The sequence below is a fragment of the Schistocerca serialis genome, chromosome 7, assembly GCF_023864345.2.
Source record: "Schistocerca serialis cubense isolate TAMUIC-IGC-003099 chromosome 7, iqSchSeri2.2, whole genome shotgun sequence".
NCBI lineage: Eukaryota > Metazoa > Arthropoda > Insecta > Orthoptera > Acrididae > Schistocerca > Schistocerca serialis.
In genome coordinates, this window is record NC_064644.1 from 111,664,002 (window position 1) to 111,681,489 (window position 17,488).

General features: G+C 42.8%; 1 protein-coding gene across 1 annotated transcript in view; it reads left to right on the top strand.

The window, feature by feature from the left end:
- Positions 1-2,952: 2,952 nt before the first annotated feature.
- The window catches only part of LOC126412915 (glucose dehydrogenase [FAD, quinone]-like), a 59,299-nt gene continuing 44,763 nt past the window's right edge, over positions 2,953-17,488 (top strand). The window contains exon 1 of the mRNA XM_050082803.1: positions 2,953-3,009. Coding sequence (XP_049938760.1) covers positions 2,953-3,009 — 57 coding nt within the window. The remainder of the gene's footprint in view (positions 3,010-17,488) is intronic.

Below are 17,488 nucleotides of genomic sequence, written 5' to 3' on the forward strand. Positions count from 1 at the left end.
TATTTCCCACACAAAGCTAATTGTGCCATTAAGACGGAGCGTCACTTGCAGCGCATCCGTCCCGTTCGACCGGGGAAGCGCACCTCTCTAAAAATGACGTGTCTCCCCACTGCACATGGTTTTTGATAAGACTGATATCAGACGCCTCAGTTCGCCAAATACTACCTTTAATTGCAATTACATCATTCCCTCTGGTTTACGTATGTGGAAACAAACACTAAACAATGCTTTTATACACACATCAAAAATAGATTTGCATCACCTCGGTTCCGAGTGTTCCGGACCCTGTAGAGAAAATTGGAATAGAGCTCAACATAAACACCATTTCCGCCCTTTTTATTGCTCATGAAAACCACACATTGCATGACAGCACAGCACAGAATAGCGAGACCTTCAGAGGTGGTGGTCCAGACTGCTGTACACACCGGTATCCCTAATACCCAGTAGCACGTCCTCTTGCATTGATGCAAGCCTTTATTCGTCGTGGCATAGTATCCATAAACAATAATAATTTAGTATGATTTTTGTATTACGAAAATGAAAAATAATTAAAGTTTTGTAAGTAAATTTTAATTAAATAATGCTGCACACTGACAGTTCTGGTTATGTTTTCAAATGATACCAAAAGATAAATTGTTACAGTTCCTAACTGAATTTAATTCCATAAGTGTCGGTTTTTGACTTTTTAGGTAATTTTATGTACCTCCGAAACTATGACAGATAGAAGACTGAAATTTATATACAATCTTCTCTTGAACAACAAAATCTAGCGTACCGATTCTGAACAAGATTGAATTATATCTAACATAGTTTATATAGGTTCATAGGTGGCATGAATATAAGCTCCTATTAAGTAACACTCTTGGGGTGTTCACATGCTGCAGTAGCAACAGGTGCACACGACTCATTGCTAGGACACAACTTGCTGCCTCCTTCACAGCCTCTGGCTTCAGTACTGCAGGATGTACTGCAACGTAGCTTACCGTAATTATTGTTATCGTGCATTAACTCGCGACGTCACAAGAGGGAGCTTGACGTCCTTCTGATATGTAGGCTCCTACCGTCAAGTTCTCTGTAAATTGGACTCGATTCTGAAATCACTCAAATAACATCACATACAATTTCAATTGGTAAGGTTTCATTTCATTTCTCCCTACTCTTCACGTTCCTTCTCTTCTTTGTTGGACAGTGTACGTAACTGCTTCATCTTGCGAAAAGTCACAGTCTGAAACATAGTATCTATAACGTTATTAGTGCACAGTATGAACAGCAAGAGATTCAACACATCTCCGTGGGTCACACCTGAAAATACTTCTGCATCGTTACATGGAGTCATCCAGCCAATATAACATTCTGCGTTCTCCCTACCAGGAAAAACTCAGTCCAGTTACAAATTTCGCTTAATAATACATACGATCATGCTTTCGATAATAAGGATAGGTGAGGTGCTGATTTAAATGCTTTTGTAAGTCAATAAATACTGCATTTACCTGACTGCCCCTAACCATGGTTTTCGGGAACTCGCGTGATAAAAGCGCGCAGTCGGGACTCAGATGACCGATGTTTTCAGAATCGATTTGGTTGTCATGGAGGAGGAGGTCATTCTGTTAAAGATATCTAATTATTCACTATGTTTGAGCTCAGAATATATTCTAAGATTCTACAACAAATAATGTCAAGTATATTAGACGGTAAGTTTGTGGATCACTCCTCGTACCCCTTCTTGTAGATGGATGTGAGCTGTGCTTTCTTCCAACTACGGGGCACGGCTTTTTGTTCGAGGGATTTGCGATATGTTGTGGTTAAAAGAGGGTCTCACTCAGCCGCAGATCCGGTATAGAATCTGATAGCGATTTCGTCTAGCTCAGCATTTTGGTTCAGTTCTAGCGATTTCACCTGTTTCTCATCAGCACTATATCTATTATTCATTTATCTTTGCAATGGCGCGAGAATTAAATAAGGACCAAACCTCTGAATTGTCTTTTGCAATGGAACATTTGAAAACGGAGTTTAGCATTTCAACATTTGAAAACAGATCAGCATTTCTGCTTTTCCTTCGCTATCCTCAGTTTCCTTTCATTTTTTGTCCGTGAATGTCTACACACTAACCACCAACAGCCTTTACAGATAACCAGAGCGTGATGGCTGGGTGTTGTGTGATGTCCTTAGGTTAGTTAGGTTTAAGTGGTTCTAAGTTCTAGGGGACTGATTACCATAGATGTTAAGTCCCATAGTGCTCAGAGCCATTTGATAACCAGAATTTATTTGAATTTTGTAAGAGATTTTTCGATAATATTCTGCTACGGTAACTTTGAAGGCTTCACTCATTGCTCTCTTGGCAGCCAGAATCGTTGAATTCGACTTTTTACGAGTGTTCCCTGGTATCTTTCATATATATGTTTCTGGCAGTTCTTGGCATAACTTGATGTTTATGCTTTGCTCCATTTAACTACTGTGTCACAAATACAGCGCTCAGATGAAAGCGGTAAATGTGAAAATATTTACCACTTTCATCTGGCCGCAGCACACAAATCTGATTCACCTTACTGCGTTTGATGCTACAAAATAATAATTTAAACCCCGCGGCACTCCGTGTCTCTCGCTGAGAACGGTGAGCAGTACATTCCCACTGCTTTGCTTCACGTAATGCCCTGCCGTATCGCTACAGACTACATTTGCGTGTCCGAGGCACTTAACTGGCCGTGATCGGACCAGGGTGAACTCGATGTACTTGGTTTTTGAGGCGCTGATGTCGACTGCCGGCCTATTAATCACTGGCGCTTCGGAGAGACAAATTACGTCGCGTGCTAGATGGCCGCCGCCTTTTAGGACGGTCTCCGTCAGCCGCGGACCGGGTCGCTCGATCAAAATAGCCCCGGCTTCCGCCGCGTCGTTCTTCATTAAAATAACTCTGGAAATGTTGATACCTGGCTGTCGCGAGCTGTGACGCAGATGAAGAGCCCGCAGCAGCCGCCTAATGGCGCCAGCGACAGGAAACCAGAGCGCTGCGTGCGTCAGGCCGCGGCTACACGGCGCGTTTACTTTTACTTAATTAACTGCAGCGAGAACACGTCGTTAGTCTGGCCGCTGCAGTGTGTCTGAATAGAAATTGTTCATAAACACTAGGGGTTCTAGAAATAACATTTAGAGCCGTCGTGGCTTACACTAATGTGGTGTGTAAAAGGATACTTCCCTTAAGTTGCGGGTAACACTTGGAACCCAGATATCTTCCGTCACGACAGTGACGTATTCTACACGGACGGAAATATTATGTATTGCTCCACAAATCTCCAGACCAATGGTTTTCAAAACTTGTGGGATTGTGTATCACGTAACTAGTGTTAAAGACTTAAACTTTCATTCCATTCGGAATTCGAGATGCCGTCGCTTCTTTTCACTTTTGTTGTCCGTTTCTAATTGAAAATGGCATTGGCAGGGCTACACTAGTCAACAGCTATCTGGCATCTGGGATATGATACATCAACAAGTATGTATTTTGGTGTGTAGAAACCGAATATACCTTTCAAAATGTTCTAGCACGTACCGTTTATGAGTTTTTAAAGGTTTTTTATTTTTCGTATTCAGTATTTCGCTTTTTGGTTTTCTTCTGTTTTGATGTTTAATTGTTTGTTTTTGATCTGCAGAACAGAGCTAGAAGATCTACAAATTATCAGTAAATGGTTGGTGTGGTAATCCAGTGGTATGAAACAGATCCTCAGTGAGTGATTCCTCTGAAAGATAGTGCAAACTTTTTGTGTTCAAGCCGCGCGGGATTAGCCGAGCGGTCAAAGGCGCTGCAGTCATGGACTGCGCGGCGGGTCCCGGCGGAGGTTCGATTCCTCCCTCGGGCATGGGTGTGTGTGTTTGTCCTTGGGATAATTTAGGTTAAGTAGTGTGTAAGCTTAGGGACTGATGACCTCAGCAGTTAAGTCCCATAAGATTTCCCACACATTTGAACATTTTTTGCGTTTAAAACATGCACTAAGAAAAATGGCAACTAGTAAATCTCGTTGCTGTCTAAACCACCCCAACAAATTTTGTTATGTGTGTGGGAAATTCACTCCAAAAGCCCAAAGAAAACCAATAACTGATTTATACTTATATTGATATGGTGTCTGTTCTTTCGGACATGTCCGAAAGAACAGACACCATATCCATATAAGTATATAGTTGTGGCAATACCGGCCATGACCTTCTTCTTCTGTGCGGATGCACACATATCCCCCGAACTCTTACGGGACTTGGTAAGAAAGTCTTCCACGAGTAATGAGTGCTTTGAGGTGGGACACTACAAATGTAGTGTGTGAACATACAACGTAATGTGGGTCTACCGAGAAGAGTGCCCGAGTATAGTGCAGTCGCACTATCCCCTGTGCCCTCGGTGGCTCAGATGGATAGAGCGGCTGCCATGTAAGCAGAAAATCCCAGGTTCGAGTCCCGGTCGTGGCACACATTTTCACCTGTCCCCGTTGATATATATCAACGCCCTCAGCAGCTGAACGTATTAACGCAATTCTAATTTCGTTATAATTCTAATAACTGATTTGGTTAAGAAGGCATATAAATTGTATTTTCATTGTCCTGTTGGTCATCAAGATAAAAATGTTGCACCTCATATTGCCTGCATAACCAATACTACAACCTTATCCGAGCGGTTGAGAGGAAAACGCCGAGCCATACCACTCGCTGTTCCCATGCTGTGGTGTGAGCCTAAAGACCAATACTCAGACTGTTACTTCCGTCTTACAAATATTTAGGGACATTCAAGCAAAACTAGACACAATATAGAGTATCCAAATGTATCTTCAGTGCATTTGCCTGTGCCCCATGATAAGGGGTTGTGTGTTCCTGTCTGCAACTTGGAAGCCACGGAACCAGGCACCATGTCAAGAGAATTAGAAACTATTGAACATATCTAAGAGTACTGCCCTCAATATCTGACACTTCGCCTCAGCTCTTTAATCAAAAGGAATGGAACGATTTGGTTCGCGATCTAAAACTTTCGAAACAGCAAGCTGAACTCTTGGGGTCGAGACTGCAACAACAAAAATTTCCTGTTTCAGATCAAGAGGTGCTTCCTTCGCTCAGTATTTCGACATGCTGAATTCAATGTGTGTATGTAGAGATGTCAATGGTCTGCTGATGCACCTAGGTGTACAACATAATCCGCAGGAGTACCGAACATTTATTGACTCCAGTAAAATCAGCTTAAAAGCAGTACCACTACATAATGGCAATGCATTTCCATCGGTACCTTTGGCTTATGCCTTATTGCTTATTGCCTCTTATGAAACCTTGGCTTAGATTCTAGAGGCAATAAAATATAAAGATCATGAATGGCAGCTTTGCTGTGATTTAAAAGTTGTTGCACTCCTTGCAGGTTTACAGGCTGTATTCACGAAATACTGCTGCTTTTTGTACCTTTGGGATATCAGTGACACCAAGAACCACATACGGTCAAGGAATGGCCTACAAAGAAGTCATATGTTCCTGGAAACATAAATGTGAACAACACCCCATTGGTTGAGCCCGATAAAATCATTTTGCCTCTCCTTCATATCAAGTTGGGCCTTATCAAGAATTATGGAAAAGCTCTGGATAAAGATGGTGAGGCCTTCAATCACTTAAAAGAAAAGTTTCCCAAATGAAGTGAGGCAAAGTTGAAGGAGGGTATATTTGTTGGACCACAAATAAGAAAATTGCTGAAAGATCCAACCTTTGATACCAAATTCGCAGATATCCAATTAGCTGCTCAGTCTTCTATTAAAGCAGTTGTGAAGGGCTTCTTGCGTAACAGAATGATCAGAACTATAAGAACATGGGGTGTAGAATGTCTCTTAAAATTCACTTTTTACATTCTCACTTTGATTTCTTCCCGGGATATTTTAGAGCCGCAAGCAATTAGCATGGTGAACGCTTTAACCAAGATATTCTTATCATGGGACACCAAGGCCATTGGAACTCTTCCACGGTGGGTGACTACTGCTGGGTTCTTGTTAGGGGCCGGCCGAAGTGGCCGCGCGGTTCTGGCGCTGCAATCTGGAACCGCGAGACCACTACGGTCGCAGGTTCGAATCCTGCATCGGGCATGGATGTGTGTGATGTCCTTAGGTTAGTTACGTTTAACTAGTTCTAAGTTCTAGGGGACTAATGACCTCAGCAGTTGAGTCCCATAGTGCTCAGAGCCATTCTTGTTAGGGAGAGTGATGAAACGGCAAACAAAAGAAGAGCTCCGTCATCGCATTTTTCAAAACACAAAGACGATTAAAGGTGAAAATATCTTCTGAACTAATTTGGACCTTTTATTTTCATCATGTCGATATATACATACAAAATAGTATTGATTTCAAACGTTCTGAATGTGTATTTTTGTTTGACTTAATTGTGTCAATTTTCGATATTATCCCCCCATGAACCATGGACCTTGCCATTGGTGGGGAGGCTTGCGTGCCTCAGCGATACAGATGGCCGTACCGTAGGTGCAACCACAACGGAGGGGTATCTGTTGAGAGGCCAGACAAACGTGTGGTTCCTGAAGAGGGGCAGCAGCCTTTTCAGTAGTTGCAGGGCAACAGTTTGGATGATTGACTGACCTGGCCTTGTAACAATAACCAAAACAGCCTTGCTGTGCTGGAACTGCGAACGGCTGAAAGCAAGGGGAAACTATAGCCGTAATTTTTCCCGAGGGCATGCAGCTTTACTGTATGGTTAAATGATGATGGCGTCCTCTTGGGTAAAATAATCCGGGGGTAAAATCGTCCCCCATTCGGATCTCCGGGCGGGGACTACTCAAGAGGAAGTCGTTATCAGGAGAAAGAAAACTGGTGTTCTACGGATAGGAGCGTGGAATGTCAGATCCCTTAATCGGGCAGGAAGGTTAGAAAATTCAAAAAGGGAAATGGATAGGTTAAAGTTAGATATAGTGGGAATTAGTGAAGTTCGGTGGCAGGATGAACAAGACTTCTGGTCAGGCGAATACAGGATCATAAATACAAAATCAAATAGGGGTAATGCAGCAGTAGCTATAATAATGAATAGGAAAGTAGGAATGCGGGTAAGCTACTACAAACAGCATAGTGAACGCATTATTGTGGCCAAGATAGACACGAATCCCATACCGACCACAGTAGTACAAGTTTATATGCCAACTAGCTCCGCAGATGATGAAGAGATTGAAGAAATGTATGATGAGATAAAAGTAATTATTCAGACAGCGAAGGGAGACGATAATTTAATAGTTATGGGGGACTGGAATGATCGTAGGAAAAGGAAGAGAAGGAAAACTAGTAGGTGAATATACAATGGGGCTAAGGAATGAAGGAGGAAGCCGAATGGTAGAAATCTGCACAGAGCATAACTTAATCGTAGCTAACACCTGGTTCAAGAATCATGAAAGAAGCTTGTATAGGCGGAGGCCTGGAGGTTTCAGATACATTATATAATGGTAAGACAGAGATGCAGGAACCGGGTTTTAAATTGTAAGACATTTCCCGGGCCAGATGTGGATTCTGAGCCCAATATATTGGTTATGGACTGTAGAGTAAATCTGAAGAAACTGCAAAGAGGTGGGAATTTAAGGGTATGGGACCTGGATAAATTCAAAGAACCAGAGGTTTTAGAGAGTTTCAGAGAGAGCATTAGGGAACGATTGACAGGAACAGGCGAAAGAAATACGGTAGAAGAATAAAGGGTAGCTTTGAGAGACGAAATAGTGAAGGCAGCAGAAGATCAAGTAGGTAAAAAGCGCAGGGCAAGTAGAAATCCTTGGATAACAGGAGAGATATTGAATTTAATTGATGACAGGAGAAAATATAAAAATGCAGTAAATGAAGCAGTCAAAAAGGAATACAAACGTCTCAAAAATGAGATCGAAAGGAAGTGCAAAATGGCAAATCAGGGATGGTTAGAGGACAAATTTAAGAATGTAGAGGCATACGTATATCACTAGGAGTAAGGTAGATACTGCCTACAGGAAAATTAAAGAGACCTTTGGAGAAAAGAGAACCACTTGTATGAATATCAAGAGCTCATATAGAATACCAGTTCTAAGCAAATAAGAGAAAGCAGAAAGTTGGAAGGAGTGTTTAGGGGGTCTATACAAGGGCAATGTTTCCAGAATGAGATTTTCACTCTGCGGTGGAGTGTGCGCTGATATAAAACTTCCTTTCAGATTAAAACTGTGTGCCGGACCGAGACTCGAAATCGGGACCTTTGCCTTTCACGGGCAGGTTTTCTACCAACTGAGCTACCCAAGCACGACTCACGCCCCCTCCTCTCAGCTTCACTTCTGCCAGTACCACGTCTCCTACCTTCCAAACTTTACAGAAGCTCTCCTGCGAACCATGCAGAACTAGCACTCATGAAAGAAAGGAAGTTTCGTATCCGACTTCAACAGTCCGGCGGTTATACCGGTTTCTAATATACCACCGTTTCACATTTGCAATGGCTTACCTAGCTCTTACGCTAAGCCGCGATCCGACATTGCTAATCACTTTACCAAGACAAATACATTCCCCAGATTTTATTACTCTACATTAATTATTTTTTGTTCCTATTTTTTCCGTCAGTGTATTTCACAAGGTGATGAGACTGACTTGGACGTCATCTAGGTGGGATCTCCACACACAATAGTTTTGTACAGTTACTCACACCAGTGATCATCTAGAGTGAAGGCTTTTTCCTCTTCTGAAAATTACCTCAAATAAGAAGGATGTTGTAATCAACATATCCCATCGGTATGCAAATACTGGAGTATGAGTTGGATTGCGTTCGGTAAAGATGTTCATGGTGTACCTCTTCCCATTTTCGTCTTATTAAGACATACTTCCTCCATAACTTACATATTGTGACAGTGTACTTACAAGGAACAGTTCGATTGTGAATCTTTCATAATCACTAACTACAGGGTTATTACAAATGATTGAAGCGATTTCACAGCTCTACAATAACGTTATTATTTGAGATATTTTCACAATGCCTTGCACACACATACAAAAACTCAAAAAGTTTTTTTAGGCATTGACAAATGTTCGATATGTGCCCCTTTAGTGATTCGACAGACATCAAGCCGATAATCAAGTTCCTCCCACACTCGGCGCAGCATGTCCCCATCAATGAGTTCGAAAGCATCGTTGATGCGAGCTCGCAGTTCTGGCACGGTTCTTGGTAGAGGAGGTTTAAACACTGAATCTTTCATATAACCCCACAGAAAGAATTTGCATGGGGTTAAGTCGGGAGAGCGTGGAGGCCATGACATGAATTGTTGATCATGATCTCCACCACGACCGATCCATCAGTTTTCCAATCTCCTGTTTAAGAAATGGCGAACATCATGATGGAAGTGCGGTGGAGCACCATCCTGTTGAAAGATGAAGTCGGCGCTGTCGGTCTCCAGTTGTGGCATAAGCCAATTTTCCAGCATGTCCAGATACACGTGTCCTGTAACGTTTTTTTCGCAGAAGAAAAAGGGGCCGTAAACTTTAATCCGTGAGATTGCACAAAACACGTTAACTTTTGGTGAACTGCGAATTTGCTGCACGAATGCGTGAGGATTCTCTACCTCCCAGATTCGCACATTGTGTCTGTTCACTTTACCATTAAGAAAAAATGTTGCTTCATCACTGAAAACAAGTTTCGCACTGAACGCATCCTCTTCCATGAGCTGTTGCAACCGCGCCGAAAATTCAAAACGTTTGACTTTGTCATCCGGTGTCAGGGCTTGTAGCAATTGCAAACGGTGAGGCTTCTGCTTTAGCCTTTTTCGTAAGATTTTCCAAACCGTCGGCTGTGGTACGTTTAGCTCCCTGCTTGCTTTATTCGTCGACTTCCGCTGGCTACGCGTGAAACTTGCCCGCACGCGTTCAACCGTTCCTTCGCTCACTGCAGGTCGACCCGTTGATTTCCCCTTACAGAGGCATCCAGAAGCTTTAAAATGCGCATACCATCGCCGAATGGAGTTAGCAGATGGTGGATCTTTGTTGAACTTCGTCCTGAAGTGTCGTTGCACTGTTATGACTGACTGATGTGAGTGCATTTCAAGCACGACATACGCTTTCTCGGCTCCTGTCGCCAATTTGTCACACTGCGCTCTCGAGCGCACTGGCGGCAGAAACCTGAAGAGCGGCTTCAGCCGAACAAAACTTTATGAGTTTTTCTACTTATCTGTAGTGTGTCGTGACCATATGTCAATGATTGGAGCTACAGTGAATTTATGAAATCGCTTCAATCATTTGTAATAGCCCTGTATTTTATTAGTCATCTTGTATGTTAGTGTATTTCTATGTGTGTGTTTACGTGTCTACTATTCAAGCTGTTCTTCTCTAAACGCAGCATACAGACCAAGTTCTACAGTTAGCTGCACTACAGAAAAATTAAACACAATTTATTGCTCGACAGAAACAGTGAGCATCCACAAGACAGGATTGGATATCAATGCTGATACCTACATATAGACATCATCGGCGGGTACGTAAATCATGTGCCTTCCAATTCTCTACAACAAGTAGAACGGCCACTGGGTGCGTTACTGTTGTTCGTGTTTAGTGTTGTTACGAGGCCTGGTATCCAAGAGGCGTGAACAGAGTCAAATATTGAGTGATAACAGTGAATAACACCGTGATGCCACGTCCTCTTATGAGACCAAGTTGTCAGCACTTGAGAGAGTTTGAAAGCAGCCAAATTGTTGGTCTCCATTTGGTCAGCTGATAGAATCGTGCAGTATCCAGATGCATGGGGCTTCCGAGGTGACAGTGACCCATTGTTGGACTGCCGTCGTTAAGGTTCCAGTTGACGTGTCTGACTACCAGAAGGAACGAACGCCTTATTGTGCACGAATCACATCGTAACCCATTCACATCTGCGCCGGCCATCCTTACGATTAACTGGAGACTAAGAGCAGCCTTATCATGGAACTGTCGTCCCATGCGTAGCCTGCCGCTAACGCCACAATGCAAACGGCTGGGTCGCTTGATACCGTGACAGGAAAGCATCGCCGGATGTTATGACCGAGCGGTTCTAGGTGCTTCAGTCTGGAAACACGTGGTCGCTACGGCCGCAGGTTCGAATCCTGCCTCGGGCATGATGTGTGTGATGTCCTTAGGTTAGTTATGTTTAAGTAGTTATAAGTTCTAGGGGACTGATGACCTCAGTTGTTAAGTCCCATAGTGCTCAGATCCATTTTGAACAGGAAAGCATCGTCGGCGTCTACGGCGGCGGCCTGGGTATAGGTTCTATTCTTCCAGTGTTTTGGAGAGGCACAGCTGTGTTAATCCTGGTGTCATGGTGCGTGGAGAAACCGATTGCGACTGGTAGTGTTTGGGGGCATTCCGACGACACAAGAGTATGTCACGGACATGATGTGTCCTCAAGGGTTATCTCTCATGCAGCAGTGGAGTTGTGGACTTTACGAACAGGACAATGATTTTCACACACTCTATGAACTGGTGCGTGATGCTGAGATACTCCTGTGGCCAGCAAGAGCCCCTGGTCTGCCCCCGATGAAACATGTGTCAGGCCAGCTCAGCTATTGACACTGTCCCAGTACCGACGTACAGGATATCAAGAAACACTTACAACAGCTACGGGCCAGCTAGCGGGAGGAGAAAATACAACGGTTTTATGACACCCTTCCCATTCCAATCAGTGCATACATACAGGCCAGACGGGGTGCTCATTAGTGGGCACGTACTGCCACGTCTATTATTAATATGACTCGAATTCTTAATCACTGAAATAACATCACAAACCTTCTGAAACCATGAACTTTCATTTCATTTCCTCCTCCTCTTCGGGATGCTTTAATGCCTTTTGTCAGTGAGTGTATCGTAGTTGAAAATTGTGGGAAATATTGTGTGTTGCGATGACATATACGAGGTGTGACAATAAAGTAATGAGACTGATGTGAAAAAAATGTTGCTTACCGTTTTAGTCTAGTTAAGTGTTGTCTCCTTCAAAGTAGTTCCCTTCTGATTGCACACACTTTTTCCACTGCTTCTGCCATTGATGGTAACATTTCTGGAACTCATCTTCTGTAATATATTCCAAGATCCTCGTCACAGATTTTTGGACATCTTGTGTTGTTTGAAAAGGGTTTCCCTTTACCGCCATTTTGACTCTTGGAAATAGAAAAAAGTCGCATGGAGTGATATCTGGTGAATAAGGTGGCTATGTTAGTACTGAAATTTGTTTTGAGGTTAAAAATTGCTGTACTGACAGAGCAGTATGAGATGGCGCATTATCGCGATGCAGAATCGAATTATTAGGTATGTTGACACGGACATGAAGAACTCTTTTACGAAGTCTTTATAAAATATCTTTGTTATAATATTGGTTAACTGTTTGTCCAGGGGGCACTCACACTTTACGAACAATTCCCTTGGAATCAAAGAAGCACACAAGCTTGCACTTCACTTTTGACTTTGACATTCGAGCTTTTTTTGGTCTGGGTGATCCCTTTGAGCACCATTGCGAACTTTGGCGTTTTCATTTGTAAATAATAGATTTCAGCTATAAGTCGTTCTTTGGAATTTTTATTGGCGGATCTAGATTTCACCTAGAAACTACCCATTCTCAATGCACTATCATTTTTGTTCAATGCATGTAATGTCTGTTGGTCTGGCTTTGTACACGGTTCATTGATTGCTCAAATTTGGCGTTTTGTCTCTGGATCGTACTGAAAAAACCAACTTTCATCACCAGTGATAACATGGCTCAACAATTCTTAATTGATGGCATACCGTTGCACAACATTATGCAGTTTCGTTTCCGTAACGAGAGACACAAACACATGTTAACTTATTACAGCGCAACTCACGACTGAGCAATTGCATTGATGTGCCGCTTGGACTAGAAGCAGCTTATAGACCAAGGTCAAAGACATTGTGCCTACGCAAGCCTGCAGGGTTGCCACATCTTCCAAAGAAAATCAGTCTCATTACTTTATTGTCGCACCTCGTATCAATTGTGCTGGAGAAGAAGAACAGCTATGCACGAGACATAGAGGACTCCCCACATCCCCGCTGGTCTCCGAATTCTCCTGAGCGTTCTTGTGGGACCAAGTCTACATTGTAGTTTAGGCTTCAACCGTCCTATAGTGAGATACACAAGTTACCTGCTTCACTTTTTACTTAACAATTAACCATTAAAATTTTTGACAATGGAAAAATTTTTTACATTGTGCCAAATTTTTCCTATTTCTTTTAGATAGTGACAGATAAAACCTTCAACTTATTTGTGTTCTTGAATAGCACTTAATGTTTCTGACGATCAAATCGTTCTATTTAGACGTTTGGACAAAAAGTTAGTCTTTACAAATTTTAGGCTCTAGTCGCGTAAACTGGCCCCCCTTCACTTGCTTAAACCGGACCCCTTAATTTCTTATGTTTCAAGTCTGCCTGTATTACTACATACACTTATTCTCTTGCAGCTTCCAAGAGGGTAATGGGGACGGCTTATCAAAGAAAGTGGAGTACGTCTAAAATGACTAAAGTACAGATACAGTTCCGAAAAAGAAGATGGACTGGAAGAAGGCCAGTAAAGTTCATTGTTCGAAAAACAATACTTACAAGGTTGCCCAACATGAAGTACAGTACCTTGAGGAAGCAGCAAACACAAAAAGAAGCAGACCTACAATTTTGGGCAAAGATCTCAGTATTGTCTTGCTGTTGAAGCTTCTTCCTCTGAGCTTATTCGTGAAGATTCGTGATGAATGGCCGTACACTAGAAAGAGAGAAATAACATTGAGCTTCCTCTGAGGGACGAAATTTCTGGGAAAAAGTAGTTTATTCTTTTTCCAAAACGCCACAAATATAAACTGTTAGAAATAAAGTCCACAGGAATATTCTATAGCAAGGCTCTTGGGTTCAGTGAAGAAAACACAGAGAAATTGTATATTTCTGGAAGATGGTAAGATGTTACATTATACCTCCTTTGCAACCGGATTATGCTCTTTCTTATTTCATGATATTTGCTAACATTCTTTTGTGTTATTTTGATTATTTTCAAAAAGGGTCCGATTCTCGCAGCTATTTTTCAAAATAGTTAAGTGTAAGGTTTTTGAAAAAAAATTTCGTAATAACTTTTAATTACATTTTCAAGAGTGAAATGTAAATGGTGCGTAACATTATAAAGTAAATATTACATTCTATTAACACTTATATTTGGACTACTTATTTTAAAATGAGAAAAGAAGTATGGGTCTGGTTTTGGTCTCTTTCCTCTTTTTACAAGAATAATAAGAGCACGAAAATGAAAACAGAGAGCAAAGCGACGATATTGTGTTGGCTGTCGACGTTCATTAATGAAAACATGAGTGACTTTAATGCCATACTGTACGAGATGCTTCCAAGTGTTATCCCATCAGTGTTGATTTTCTCCAACAAACACGTGTATCCGTTGTCGAACATGAGTCCTTCGTCCACTGAATCCTACATTCAGTGTAGCCTCTCATAAAAGGCGTCGGCACAAGTTTACCAGCAGATCTGATACTCGCTTTGTGTGAGCGACGCGCCGAAGCGTGTCTTCAGCTGTCCAACTCGGAAAGCGGAGCTCGTCAAGTGGCTAATTAACCAAGAAGATGTTATCAGGACCCCAGGGGCAGCGCAGCTGAAGAAAACCTCAATAAGGCCACGCTACCGTCCGAAGCAGCCAAACGCCAGCAACCGTTTCTGTTAGGACTCCCCTAACGAAAGGCCGTGTTCGATGTACGAAACAGTTCTATATCGTTTCGAGCCCATAGGCGGGAGGAATCCTCAGAGCTAAAACTGGTAATAGTATCGACGGTACCAAAGCCCCTGAATTCATCGGCGTATTAGAAGCTGTATAGAGGGTATCACCATTGATCACATGATGAGAAATGCATGATTATTTGTAACAGGTGATGTCACTCTCGTTAGAACCAAGTGATGCTTTGAATTACTGGCGTGGTGCCAAGCTGTCATTTTATTTAACTCCATCTTCTTTGCTGTTAAAATAATCATAGCGTTTTTAAATTACCACTGACTTTCTGTATATGCTCATATGATACTGCGTTGTCTTCGCTAAAGCGCTATTCTCGCTAAATTTTAATCCATGATGCCCACAATGTAAAGAACATTCCCTGTGGTTGATTTATCACTTGGTCCATAGCGACGGTTCCTCTTATTTTCGCCGGCCGTGGTGGCAGAGCGGTTCTAGGCGCTACAGTCTGGAACCGCGCGACCGCTACGGTCGCAGGTTCGAATCCTGTCTCGGGCATGGATGTGTCTGATGTCCTTAGGTTAGTTAGGTTTAAGTAGTTCTAAGTTTGCATCACCCGGTTCTCAGAATTCCTGAATATAGACGTTGACTGTGGACATATTATCACAGACACAGTCCCTTTGACTGTTTAGAGATGTCACTAAATCCGCACAAAGATGTTAACAACCACGCATGAGCAGCGCCTATAAGCCGGCGGAGGTCCGACTGCCGATCAGTTCCAGTCATTCCATCAGGTAAAAGGCACACGGCTCTTGTTGTCTGTAGTTTAACCATGCCTAGGCGGTCAATACCGCGGTTCGATCGCGTCCGGATTGTTACTTTGTGCGAGGAAGGGCGTCTCGGAGTGAACCAAAGCAATGTTGTTCGGACATGGAGGAGATACAGACAGACAGGAACTGTCGATGGCATGGCTCGCTCAGGCCTCACAAAGGCTGCTACTGCAGTGGACGACAGCTACCTACGGATTATGGCTCGGAGGAACCCTGACAGCGACGCCACCATGTTGAATAATGCTTTTCGTGCAGCCACAGGACGTCGTGTTACGATTCAGACGACGTCCATGGCGAGGTGCACCTTTGCAACCCCGACACCATGCAGTGCGGTACAGATGAGCCTAACAACGTAGCATTGCAAATTGCGTGTACATTAACAAAGTGATTATAGGATGCAGTCCAGACTGGATTTTCCACAGTCTGTAAACATAATTTGTGAATGCTAGGTACCATTTCTCAATAAAGAGTAAGGCTAAAAAAGGATGAGACGAGAAATAAATAAATTTCGCATAAGGATGGTGAGGAAAGATAAGAGAAGTTAGGGCTCTAACAGAAGCATATACTCAGTTACTTTCCCGCACTTCATTTGGGAGTGGAACACAAAAGAAACTGGCTACACTCTGAACTGTGAGAGAATGCTTTGACAGCTGGGAGCGCAGTTGTTAGTATTCGACATTAAAGTGCAGAGGGCCATGGACTGGCGGAAAGGGCTGGGAGGGGGGTGGGAGCGAGCGGGTTGACAGGCCTTCCCCTCCCACCATTCAGCCCTGTGATAGCCTGGGCTACAGAGCCTGACAATGCTGCATGACTGATAGCAGCATTCTTGTTGGAAGTATTTTTCTTCATATGCTAGCAGGTTGCCTATTTACACACAAATAAAGAGATATTCGACACTAACAACGTACAGCAAAATGCACAAATGTTATGAGTAAAATATTGAATGAAGACGTTACATTTTATTACGTGTGGGACAACTGAAACCTCTAGATCATCATTGCCTGATTGATCTCTTCTCACTAACACACAGACTTCGGTATCTCCGCTGCTGCTCTCCTCCCAGTCTGATAAGGAAATTACAGTATTTTCTATGGACTTTTCTCTTATGCTTTCTCCTATATTCGTCTGGGTAATCTCTTTCAACACATGATTCACGACGTTCTCCCAATTTTCTGGCGGTATTCGTGTGTCAGCCTCATATACGGGCCTCTCCGTCTGTGTCTTGCGACGTAAATGTTTTGTTTCGCTCCGCGACATCTGCTTTTATTGAGCCCATACAAGTTCGATACCCGGCGGAGTCAGGGATTTTCTCTGCCTCGTGATGACTGGATGTTGTGTGATGTCCTTAGGTTAGTTAGGTTTAAGTAGTTCTAAGTTCTAGGGGTCTGATGTCCATAGATGTTAAGTCCCATAGTGCTCAGAGCCATTTGAACCATTTTGAACGAAGTTCGATAGCGTTGTAATTGAAGTGGTACTGTGTACATTTGTGAGCACGATTGGCTTGTATAGTTACACTAATTCCACAAGTTCCACTATTTGCATATTCTGTTCAAACCCTATTTCACTACCTTTTAACCATCTGACTATTTCGTCTCTCCATGCAGCAGCCGTTGGTGCGTTGTTTAATTTTACTGAATGGTACGGCGCACCTTCAATTACAAAAACACTACGAGAACTGTCATTTGGTAGCAAACGAGTAACGGACCAGCCTTTAAATGTATCTATATTAATTTTCTGGTGATAATAGAAAGTTTCTTTCTTTCTTTTTCTTTTTTACTGATACATCATTATCGCACCAGGCACAAAACCATTCATAGAGCCAGCGTGAACAGTAGTTGTATTGTACTGTATTGTGTGTTAACTGGTGACCTTGAAACGACGGACAGGCTCCGTCCCTGCCACAGCCGCAGTGGCCCGCAACCCCATGTCGACTACCGCAGTCCACTTCACCCCTCCGCCGCCCCACCGAACAACTCTTTCAAGGT